This window comes from Petaurus breviceps, unplaced genomic scaffold (genome assembly GCF_028583685.1).
Source record: "Petaurus breviceps papuanus isolate PSGF00001 unplaced genomic scaffold, PetGlider_PUasm1.0 181, whole genome shotgun sequence".
Classification (NCBI taxonomy): Eukaryota; Metazoa; Chordata; class Mammalia; order Diprotodontia; family Petauridae; genus Petaurus; species Petaurus breviceps.
The window spans coordinates 4837504-4849542 of record NW_027185784.1 but is presented as its reverse complement, the minus strand read 5'-3'; the positions used below and the strand labels follow the sequence as shown (position 1 = coordinate 4849542).

The 12039-nt window shown below is 38.7% G+C and overlaps 1 protein-coding gene across 1 annotated transcript in view; it reads left to right on the top strand.

Moving 5' to 3' along the window:
• SLC13A1 (solute carrier family 13 member 1) overlaps positions 1 to 12039 on the top strand; it is an 89554-nt gene that overhangs the window by 46355 nt on the left and 31160 nt on the right. The window contains exon 7 of the mRNA XM_069087110.1: positions 5104 to 5252. Within this exon, the coding sequence (XP_068943211.1) occupies positions 5104 to 5252 (149 nt within the window). The remainder of the gene's footprint in view (positions 1 to 5103; positions 5253 to 12039) is intronic.

Genomic DNA, 12039 nt, shown 5'->3' with positions numbered 1-12039 from the left:
AGATCTGACCTTAGATACTTAACTAGCTGTGTGACCCTGTGCAAGTCATTTAACCCTGTTTGCCCTAGTTTCTTCATCTATAAAATAAGTTGGAGGAGGAAATGGCAAGCCACTCCAGTATCTTTGCTAGGAAAACCCCATATAGGGTCACAGAGTTAGACAAGACTGAAAAACAACTCAACAACAACTCATAGTGCCTTTCACCTAGTAGGTACTTACCAAATGTTGACTGGATTGAATTGTTGGGACTAGAGAAAAATTTTCTTTAAGGAATTGTAGAATGGGTTGGAAAGAATCTTTAAAATCATCAAAACCAACCCCATCATTTTACATATGGGAAAAATTCAAGTTGCAAAAAATAAATGACTTATTCAGGTTCACATGGCTAGTTCATGAGAAATTCAGGTCCAGAAAAAAAAGGTCTCTTAAATCCTGGCTGGTTTGTTTCATCCATTATAGTATACTGATTCACATTCCCTAGATCTTCAAATAATGTCATGCAAACAACAACACTCAAGAAGAAAATAATGATATCAGTGAGAAGTATCATGAGTTCTGGAAAATGGTATACATTCTGTTACCTTGTACCACAGTACAATTTCATTGGCCAAAGGAACATAGGGATGGAGGCCAGTGTATCCAATGGTGCTCAGTTCCTATTTGGTTGGTACCCTCTGGGTTCTAGATTGCTGCCCTACCTCCTCCTGCCACCATCTTGCTTTTGCTAATGCCTAGGCCTTATCTGCACACTTAGAAAGTGAAGGCAAGTTGACCTTATAATATGGAGGGACAAAATATACACAATGAACTGTGGGAGACACAGATGTAAGAAATAAGCTATTTTTGTTTTTATCCCAAAATTTCCAATTCAGCACCTTTTTTTCTAATTTATTCATTTAATTAAATTTCTTATTTCTTAAGCAACTACTATGTATAAAAACACTGTGCTGGACACTAGGGGAGATATAAAGTTTAAATAAAATCTGACTTCTGCCTTCATGGAATTATTAACATATTATGGAAATATAATACCTACATAAATAATTATCATGCAATGTAATACATGAGAAATACAAAGTTCTAAATGAGGTCCTGCAGGGTAAGGCAATTAGGTGATTTATTCATTCATCAGGGATCTCTTACACATCCACTATCAAGCATTATGCTTTGTACTAGGGTTATGAAAGGAAAAAAAAATAGTCACTGCCCTCCAGGAGTTTGTATTCTATTGGAAAAACAACACGGACACATAAAAATTATAAAAAATAAATTAGTCTTTTGGGAGAGCCACTATCAGTAGGCTTATATAGGAGGTGTAGGAAGCTTTGATGGAAATAAGCAATTTTAAGAGGCAAAGTAAGCGCATTCTAGGCTTTCTTGGCTAAGGAGACAATCTGTGCATAGTCACCAAGATGGGATGTGGGATGTCATGTGTGAGAAGAAATAATAAACACCCTTTTGGCTAGTTGGAATAGAGTCCATGAAAGAAATTAATGCCTCATGGGGAATAATAGTAATGAAATTTGAAGTTCCTTTTGTATTGCTAAGCTGAGAGGTACTTAGCACCTAGTTTCAAATTAAGCCTTTGTTAAAGAAACAGAAGGTATGAACTCCTGTTGCTGATGTAACAGGAAGGGGCTGAACAGAGAACCCCCATGGCTGATGTAATAGGAAGGGAGTGAATAGGGAGGAGCAATACTGTATATAAGGAAAAACCCCAGAGAGGGAGAATCAGAATTTCTTGGAGCAAGCCACATGGAGGCTGAATAAAGTGATTTTGATTTTTTTAATGGAACTTATGCTGCTGAGTCTGAGGGTCAGCTGGAGCTGCTGAGGAGCTGCTGAGTCCAAGGGCCAGCTGGAATGGCAGAAGACTGGGGAAGCATGACTGTGATGTTGATACTTTGTTTGTGGCTTTGTTAAGCCTTGACTTCCCAGGAACAGAGACTGTGAAGGATTTAAAGTGGACTGGACACTGTGAGCTTCAGTGTGGAACAGAAACTGCACGGAGGGCTGGAACTGGGAGCTGTATGCCTTTGAACCCAGGTGACAGTTTGGTGAATCCAGGTAGGAACTGGGACTGTAGAAGGGGATCCAGGGAATCTGAGAACCTACCTTGAGTCAAGCTGAAAAGACCTCTCTATGAATATTGATTAGTGACTGACCCTGATGTGAGGTTTTGCTTTGGGACTCATTTTGGGAAGTATTGTGTAGAAGTATTGGCCAGATGAGACTCTGGGCATCTGTTGAGCCCCCCCCCTCCACCCCCACCTTTGAAAACCCAGATGTTGGTTCTTCTCTCTCTGGTAACTAAGTAGGTATGGATGTAATGGTCAGACAGCTGGAAGCCCTGTCTACTAAATTTTGTTATTTTCTGTTGAGTAGTAACTGATGGAATTGTAATTTATTTGTGATTGTACTTTGTGATTGAATTAACGCTCTGTGATTGACTAAATGAATGTACTAGCCAGGGGTGGAGTACTTTGACTTTTGTATTTTGTGACCCTTAAGGAGGCAAACCTCCTTAAGGATGATTGAATGATTGAGTTAGTAAATGATTGATTGACTAAATGATTGTACTTTGTTCAAAACTATGTGACCACTGTGGTGAAAACTATGTGATCATTTCTGTGATAAATTGTTGTGAATGATGTATTTTAATTTTCTGTGATAAGTTATAACATTGTGAATGCTTTACCTTGATTCCTGTGAATGTTTTGCTCTAATTTGTTATTGAATAAATAGAGTGTTCACTATACTATGTAATCAGAATCTTGAAAAGCTGTTCACAGCAGTATTCTTCTGGAAAGCTGTTCCTACTTGGCTTTACATGGGGGAAGAGGGGTTGTGAAGTAGGTTGGAGCCAGGTAAAGGTCTTTAACTAATAAAAAGAGAAATTTGTGTTTGATTCTAAAAACTGAGAGACATTGGAGCTTCTTGAACAGGGGAGTGATACAGTCAATCTTATACTTTAGGGAATATCACTTTGGCATCTGTGTGAAATATGGAAGAAATATGAGGCAGGGAGACTAACTAGTAAGTTTTTATAATTGTCTAGGTGGGAGATATTGACTTGAGCTAGAGTAGCAGCTCTACAAGTGGAGATAAAGGGATAGATGTAAAAGATATTTTGGAGGTAAAAGCAACAATACTAGGCAACTAACTGGATGAGGGAGATCTAGAGAGAAGGAAGAATCAAGGATTATTCTGAGGTCCCAACTGGGGTGACTGGAAGGGTAATAGTTGTCCTTGACAGGAACAGGAAAGTTAGTAGAGTAGGTGTGAAAATGTGTATGTGTGGGAAAGATAATGTGTTGTTTGGGACACGGTTAGTTTGAAAAACCTATGAGATACCTAGTTGGAAAATTGCCAATATTACTTACTAATTTCTTAATTAATATTAATTACTAATAGGCAGTTGGTGATGTGGGACTAGAGACAAATGTGAGCTGAATATATAGATTTGGGTGTCATTTTCATAGAGAAGGAATCTATTAGGTTGCTTTCAGTTGGAATACATAGAAATGAAAAAGATGAGAAAGAAGGTATAGTTGAAGATAATATTCTTAAATGTTCAAATGAGACTGTGATCTCATCAATTTAGGAGTCCCCTCCATTGATACAGATTACAACCCATTCATGGTCCATCTTGTGTAATTCTTATGGATGTCTTCCCAACTGTTCAGCACAAGGGGTCCACTCAACATGCTGGAGGCCTTCCTTGCTTTCTTTTTAAATTTAAGAGTATCAGTGGAGCATTCTTGTCATTTGCCTATCATCCTTCATTCTTATCACATGACTAACCCATCTTCTCTTTTTATTATACAATTCCTTGGTGATGACCTTTACTCCTCTTTTTCTTAGGAGTTCCTGGTTGGTTATACGTTGCAGTCTGCTTGCACCCATTGTTCACCTTTCCATTGTCTTCTTTGCTTTTTTTTAATTTTCCAGAGGCGGGGGCATTTTGGGGTCTCATTTCCATACGGTAACATTAGTAAAATGTTTAAATGGAAAAGATGGATCTTTGCTGTTATTGAAAGCTTGGGGTCAGTAAAAGTACTTTTCAGTTCTCTAAAAGCAAGCCAACCTGCTATTCTTTTTAATTCTGGACCTAGTTCATTGTCCATCTGTATTCTCCATCCTAGATATATATGCAATTTGACAAACCCTATATGGTATTCATGCAAGCATAAATTCATATATGAGCAAAAGCAATGCTTCATACCTTTGGTTTTTCCTTTGTGGATCCACAGGCCAAACTCTTTAAGCAATTATACAATTCTTCCCAGATGTTCTATAATGTTCTGGAATTTGATAGTAAGTACAGTGTCATCGGCTAGTGATGTGCATTGATGGAGGAAGTTGCCAGGCTTGAAAGCTTCCCTAGTGACAAAATCACAGATCCTTTTCATATTCACACACACACACGTCATGAATATTTTAATGTGTAAATACAGATATATTCATATTGACTTCTTATTTCATAATTCTATCATGAAATGCTGTTTCACTCATTGCATTCTGAATATTAGCTTTATAATTATCATCAGAGGTCGTTTAAATTTTTATTTTATTAAAAATTTCTAGATTTTTCATTGTAAAGTATTTTTCAGGGAAAACTTGTATCAAATATGGAAACTAAAAATTATCTTCAAGTAGAGCATGTATTGCAAACTAATTTTATTTTAGGAGAGATGCTGCTTCTGGGTCAGTCTTCCAACTAAGTAGAAATTAAAATGTTAAGATAGTTGAGTGTTCTTGTCTCCCCCTGCCAGCATGAATATCACAATATACATCATGAGTTTTGGCAGGACTGTTCTCCCCCAATAAAATGGCCCTTTTTTGTCACTGTAGTTAAAGACTAGCATACTTATCTGGTTAGTTTTTATATTCATGTGGCAAATTAGATGATTCCAAGCAGAATGTGATTAGCACTGGTAAAGTGATTTTGATGGAAAAATAAATAAGGGAACTTGCATTTCTGTCACGTCATGGTTTATGAAGCACTTTCCCCACATCTCTGTGAGAGAGATGTGCCCTTATTGTTTAGGAATATGATAAAGGTAACTCTCATAGAAATCTTTTGTTGTTATTCTTGGACAGAACTCAGAAGGTGGAAGATATCGGACACGGAAAGACCACATGATGTGCAAACTAATGTGTTTATCCGTTACTTACTCTTCTACCATTGGAGGGCTGACCACTATCACAGGCACATCCACCAACTTGATCTTTGCTGAGCATTTCAATTTGTAAGTAGAGAATGAGTTTTTTAGTCTACATTTAGGAAGTCCCTGACTTATAAAAAAACTCAGTAATGACTTGTAAATTATAAACGAGTAGCCTAGAAGCCCAAATCTAGATCTATTACCTTGGGAAGTGATTTGTCTGGGACCTTTTCTAGGTAAATAGTTACCAAGTTACTACTGGTGCTCAGGAGTTTCCACCTGCCAAATATACGGTAAGAAATGTGCTCTCATTATTACAAATTTATTTTCCTTTAAAAAAAAAAAACTTGGTTAGGTATAGTTGAATGATATTCTTCTTCTTTTTTTATTTTTTAATTTGTTTTTTGATCAAATGCTTTAACTTCAAGTTTACATCATTCATTTCCACCACATTTTGAGTTACGAATTTTCTCCCCGTTTTTACCCTACCTACCACACCAAAATATCGATTCCCCTCCTCCAATCTGCTCTCTCCTATATCTTCTCCCACACCCCCTCCAACTTTCCAGTATGGCACGGTGGATCTCTATGCCCCAGTGCCTGTATATCTTATTTCCCATTTACGTGTAAAATAATATTGATAATAGTGTGTGTGTATATATATATATATACACATATATGTATGTATTTTAAACATTTGATTTTAAAACTTTGAATTCCAGATTCATTCCCTTCCCCCCTTGTCATCCACCCTTACTGGGAAGATAAGCAATTCAATATAGGTTGTACATGTGTAGATATGCAAAACATTTCCATAGGATATATATATATATATATATATATATATATATATATATACTGTAAAAGACTGACTATATTTCCCTCCCTCTTATCCCACCTCCCACTTGTTCTGTTCTCTGGCAACCTGTCCTTTTTCAAAAGTGGGTGCTTCCAACTTCCCTCCCCCCTAGCCGGCCCTCCCTTCCATCATCCCCCCTCTTATCCCCTTCCGCCCTACTCTCCTGTAGGGTTAGCTACTGTATTTAGTGTGTATGTCATTCCCTCCCTAAGCCAAATTCAATAAGAATAAGGTTGACCCATTCCCTTTTGACTTCCTATTCTTGCCCTCCTTTGTAATCATTTTCCCTTACCTCTTCTTTTTTTAATTCAATTTTTAATTTATCAATTTGTTTGTTTCCTTTTAGTTTACAGGATTCAATTCCACAATTCCTTGAATTTCACATTTTGTCCCCCTCCTTCCCCTTCCCCCCCATGGCGTCTGATAATCAAGTATAGGATCTGTAAATACTTTCACATTATACAATGGTCAGGTTATAAGGATGGATTATACCAGCTGGAATAAAAAATGGTAAAGAGGACATAAAATCAAATAAGAGAACGAAAAAGATCAGGTATTTTGCTTCCACCTGGATATAAATTTAGTTCTTTCTAGTTCTTTCTCTGGATGCACGTTTTTCTCTCCATCATGCATCTTTTGGGATTGACTTATATCCCTGCATTGTTGAGAAGAGTCCAGTCTATCAAAGTTGGTCATCACACATACGTTGTGTCTATAATTGTGTACAAATTCCTCCTGGTTCTACTCTTCTCACTCAGCATCAGTTCTTTTAAGCCTCTCCAGGTAAATATGACTACAGTAATGTATTGTTTGATAAACCCCCAGACCCTGGTTTTTGGGATAAGAACTATTTGACAAAAACTGCTGGGAAAACTGGAATATAGTATGGCAGAAACTGGACATAGACCATTATCTAACACCATATACCAAAATCAAGTCTAAATGGGTTCATGATCTAGGTATAAAGGTTGATACTGTAAGCAGTCTGCTAAAACAAGGAATAGTTTACCTATCAGACTTGTGGAGAGGGAATGACTTTATGACGAAACAGGAATTAGAGAACATTATAAAATGTAAAATGGATAATTTTGACTACATGAAATGGAAAAGATTCTGTACAAATAAAGCCAATGTAACCAAGATTAGGAGGGAGGTGGGAAATTGGGAAAGAATCTTTACAACCTATGTCTCTGACAAAGGACTCATGTCTAAAATATACAGAGAACTGAGTCAAATTTATAAGAATACAAGTCATTCCCCAATTGATAAATGGTCAAAGGATATGAACAGGCAGTTTTCAGAGAAAGAAATTAAAGCTATCTATAAGCACATGAAGAAATGCTCTAATTCACTATTGATTAGAGAAATGCAAATCAAAACAACTCTGAGGTACCACATCTCACCAGTTAGATTGGCTAAGATGACAAAACAGGAAAATGACAAATGCTGGAGAGGATGTGGGCAAACTGGAACACTAATGCATTGTTGGTGGAGTTGTGAACTGATCCAGCCTTTCTGGAAAGCAATCTGGAACTATGCCCCAAGGGCTATAAATACTTTCATACCCTTTGGTCCAGCAATACCACTCCTAGGGTTATATCCCAAAGAGATCATAGAAATGGGAGAAAGACCCATATGTACAAAAATGTTTATAGCAGCTCTTTTTGTTGTGGCAAAGAATTGGAAATTAAGGGGGTGTCCATCAATTGGGGAATGGCTGAACAAGTTGTGGTATATGCATGTTACGGAATATTATTGCGCTATAAGAAACAGGGAGCAGGCGGTCTTCATATTTACCCTTACCTCTTCTATATGAGATCATTTACCCTAATCTGACTATCCCTATCTCCTCTCATTATATTCCTCTTTCACCTCTTAATTTCACCTTTTTACATACCATCTCTTCCCATTAAACTGGCCCTGTGCCCTCTATCTATGTATACCTGTACACACACACACACACACACACACACACATATATATATATACACATTCACATATGTATTCATACACCCATATACTCTCCTATATAGACATATGTGTGTGTATGCACATTTCTATTCCCTTCAATTATTCTCATACGGAAAGAAGTTCCATAAGTTACAATTATCTTTTTTCCATATAGGAATGTAAATAGTTCAACTTTGAGAAGTTCCTTATGATTTCTTTTCCCTGTTTACCTTCTCATGCTTCTTGTATCTGAATGTCAAATTTTCTATTCAACTCTGGTTTTTTCATCAAGAATGCTTGAAAGTCCTCTATTCCATATTTTCCCCTGAATAACCATATTTTCCCTTGAAACATGATACTCAGTTTTGCTGGGTAGGTGATTCTTGGTTTTAATCCCAGCTCCTTTGCCCTCTGGAATATCATATCCCAAACCCTTCGATCCCTCAGTGTAGAAGCTGTCAGATCCTGTGTTACCATGATTGTGTCTCCACAGTATTCATATTGTTACTTCCTGGCTGCTTGTAATATTTTCTCCTTGATCTGGGAATTCTGGAACCTGGCTATAATATTCTAAGGAGTTTTCTTTTGGGGATCTTTTTCAGGAGGTGATCGATGGATTCTTTCAACCTCTATTTTGCCCTCTGGTTCTAAAACATCAGGGCAATTTTCCTTGAGAATTTCATGAAGGAAGATTTCTAGGTTCTTTTTTTGATCATGGCTTTCAGGTAGTCCAATAATTTTTTAATTATCTCTCCTGGATCTATTTTCCAGGTCAGTGGTTTTCCCAGTGAGATATTTCACATTGCCTTCTATTTTTTCATTTGTTTGGATCTGTTTAATAGTATCTTGATTTCTCATAAAGTCACTAGCTTCCATTTTCTCCAATCTAATTCTGAAGGAATGATTCTCTTCAGTGAGCTTTTGAGATTCTTTTTCCATCTAGCAAATTAGTCTTTTTAAGGCATTCTTCTCCTCATTGACTTTTTGAGCCTCTTTTGCCATTTGAGTTTAGTCTAGTTTTTAAGGTGTTATTTTCTTCAGTCATGTTGTTGACTCTCATTTCATAATTTTCTTGTATCATTCTCATTTCTCTTCCCAATTTTTCCTCCACTTCTCTTATTTGTTTTTCAAAATCCTTTTTAAGCTCCTCTCTGGCATGTAACCAGCTCATATTTTTCTTGAAAGTTTTTGGTGCAGGAGTTTTGACTTCACTGCCTTCCTCCTGTTCCATGCTTTGATCCTTTTTGTCCCCAAAATAGGAGTCTAATGTTGGATTCCTCTGTTTTCTTTGCTTCCCTCATTTACTCATCTTGCCACTCAATTACTTGGCTTTGGGGTTTTTTGCCACAGTAGGAGTCTGCTACCAGACAGGGGAGCTTTGTACCAAACACTGTGGTTTTCTCAGCTGCTGAAGGTATTAGTTGGGTGCCCTCTCTGAAGCCTCCTCATGCTCTGGCAAGCTGGTCCCGCACCCCAGGACCTCCACCCTGAACCACAATCCAGATCTAAGCAGGTTAAAGCAAGAGCAGTTACCCCTCAGACTGGTCACTTGGTCCCCTACAGTCTGCAGGCCAGGAACTGAAGCTGCAACGTGGAGGCTGCATAGCCGCAGTGCCTCATCAGCTTCTCCCACAAGGGGATAAAGGCCGACCTCAGTCCCAGCTACTGGATCCCTAAGTCCAAACTGCACTGACCTCTCACTTTGTCCTTAGCATCTATGGGTTGATAATTCTGGAAACCACCACAGCTGCGGGTGATCTCAAGTCCCTCTAGCTGGTGGCTGGTGATGTCTGCCCTGGGGCTAAAACCTCAGGCTGGGGGGCAGGGGGCTGGTTTCGGCTCCCAGAGCACTGTGCTGGCTTCTCTCTGCCAGCCTGCCAGTCTGTCCTCAGCAGGAGGTTAGCTTCTTTGTGTCATTTTGTGGGTTTTGTAGCTCCAAAGTTTGTTCAGTGTCACCTTTTACATGAATTGGAGGTGGTGGGAGCCAGAGCCCAGGGGAAGTCCTGTTTCTACTCAGCCATCTTTACTCTGCCCCCTATTATTATTATTCTACTTCAGGATTATTATGGACTACGTAAACTTTGGTACCTCAGACAGTGGCAATAGGTATTGGATCTGGGAAAGGAATGATCCGAATTCCAAGGAGATACACTAGATCATATGAAGGTCTAAGGTCTAAACCAAATTAAGATTAGAGCTGACTGCTCAGATAATTGACTCAGAAGGACCTCCCAGCTAAGAGAAGGGGAAAAGATAGGCTTATCTTTGGATTAGAGGTGGTCCGAATCAGAGACTTCTACTCCACTTCCCATGGAGAGGGAAGTCAGAGTCACAGACTAGGGTCCAACCAGAGATGCCAAAAAGCTGCTGTTGTTTAAACTCAGGGATGCCAAAAACTGTTGGGATGGGGTCTCTGCCCACCCTAAAACTGTTGTGGTTTCATGATGTGTTGTGGTGGAACTGTCTCAAAAAATTCAGAGTCAGACCACCTCTAATCCAAGCATAGGCATTTATGGAGATTGACACCTCTCATGAAGTGGGCTAAGTTCCAAGAGGAACCAGCAGCTTTAGAGAAAGCAAGATGGATTTTTAAAAGGTAAAGATGCAATTACATTACAGAAATTTATATAGAATAGAGGAATATCATTAATATTATAAAGGCAGGAGGAGTTTGTTAAGGGATTAGGTAATGGAGGAGGGGTCCCATCTATGGTATGGTGGTTAAACATTCTGGTCATTCTTCCCTTCAACTGGCTAGTTATTGTGGTCCTTCCTGGTTAAGACAGATAGTTAGGTACCTTGGTCCTGTCTTGGGCTAGATGGATGATGTGATTGTGATTGAACACAAGAACACACCTGTTTCTGTGGGAATGGGGCTGAGGTCAGTGAACAGGTAGAGGCAGTAGCTAGATTCTCATCACATGGACACACCTACTGTTTCTGTGGGAACTAAGAGTTCAGGGACACACCTTTTGTTCCAGTGAGCAGTGAGGCATATACAAAGAAGTTTAGACGTGGGGGCGGGGGGAGGCACTAGGTAGGTGCAGTGGGCCTGCTGTTCAGTAGGGCCAGGCCTATAATGAAGTTAGAATATTGGGACAGGGGGCAGCTTTATGAGGATTCCATCAGTAAAACCTGCTGAATCCAAAGGAATACATGGCAAACTGATGCAGATGCTTTTAAATAAGATATCCAATTACTTCCAAGATGAAGGATATTTGCTCAAAGTAGAGCTGGGCAGACAAATGATACAAGTCCAAGTGTCAGTAAACTGGAGAAAATTGAAGTATATGTTTAATCAAGATTCTGGCAAGAATATGAGGATACAGTCTTCTGAAGGCAAGAATTCAGGTGTAGGAAATTTAGCTTATTGAGGGAATTGGAATAAGGCCAGAACTCAATAACTGATAAACTTAACAGCAACATGCAGTTACTGAATGAAAGACTCAGAGGAGAAATGAACGACAACACTTAATGACTAGGCAAGTTGGACTAAGGCATTGATTCGGTTAATTTAGTTTAATGTTCAATATGGATAGGAACTAGACCTGTGATTTCATTGGTTTTGCACATAGAACTTCTAGGTAAGGAAGCATCATTTACCAATTCAGGCTGCCACCTTCTCTGCAACTTATATAGTGCTAGAGAATTACCTAGTACATGGAGAGATTAAGAAACTTGCTCAAGGTAAAGCCAGTATGTGTCAAAGGTTCTTATTTATTTCAGGTGTCTGACTTCAAGACAGTCTCTCTATATACTACTACACGGCCTCTATAAAATGCACATTCAATTCAATTCAACAAACATTTATTGACCATTACTTAATATGAACAGAGCATTGTGAAAGGTGCTATATGAAGATACAAAGATAAAGACAAAATCCCTCCCTTTCGGAACTTATACTCTAGTAGTAGTAGTGCAGCCAGGAAGGTCCAAAATACAGGCATTAAGCAGAGCTTGGGCAAGAACCTATTGTGGTCTAATCTATGAGCTTCAGAGGGAACTGGGTTTAAGGAGAAAGGAAGGAAGGAAGGAAGGAAGGAAGGAAGGAAGGAAGGAAGG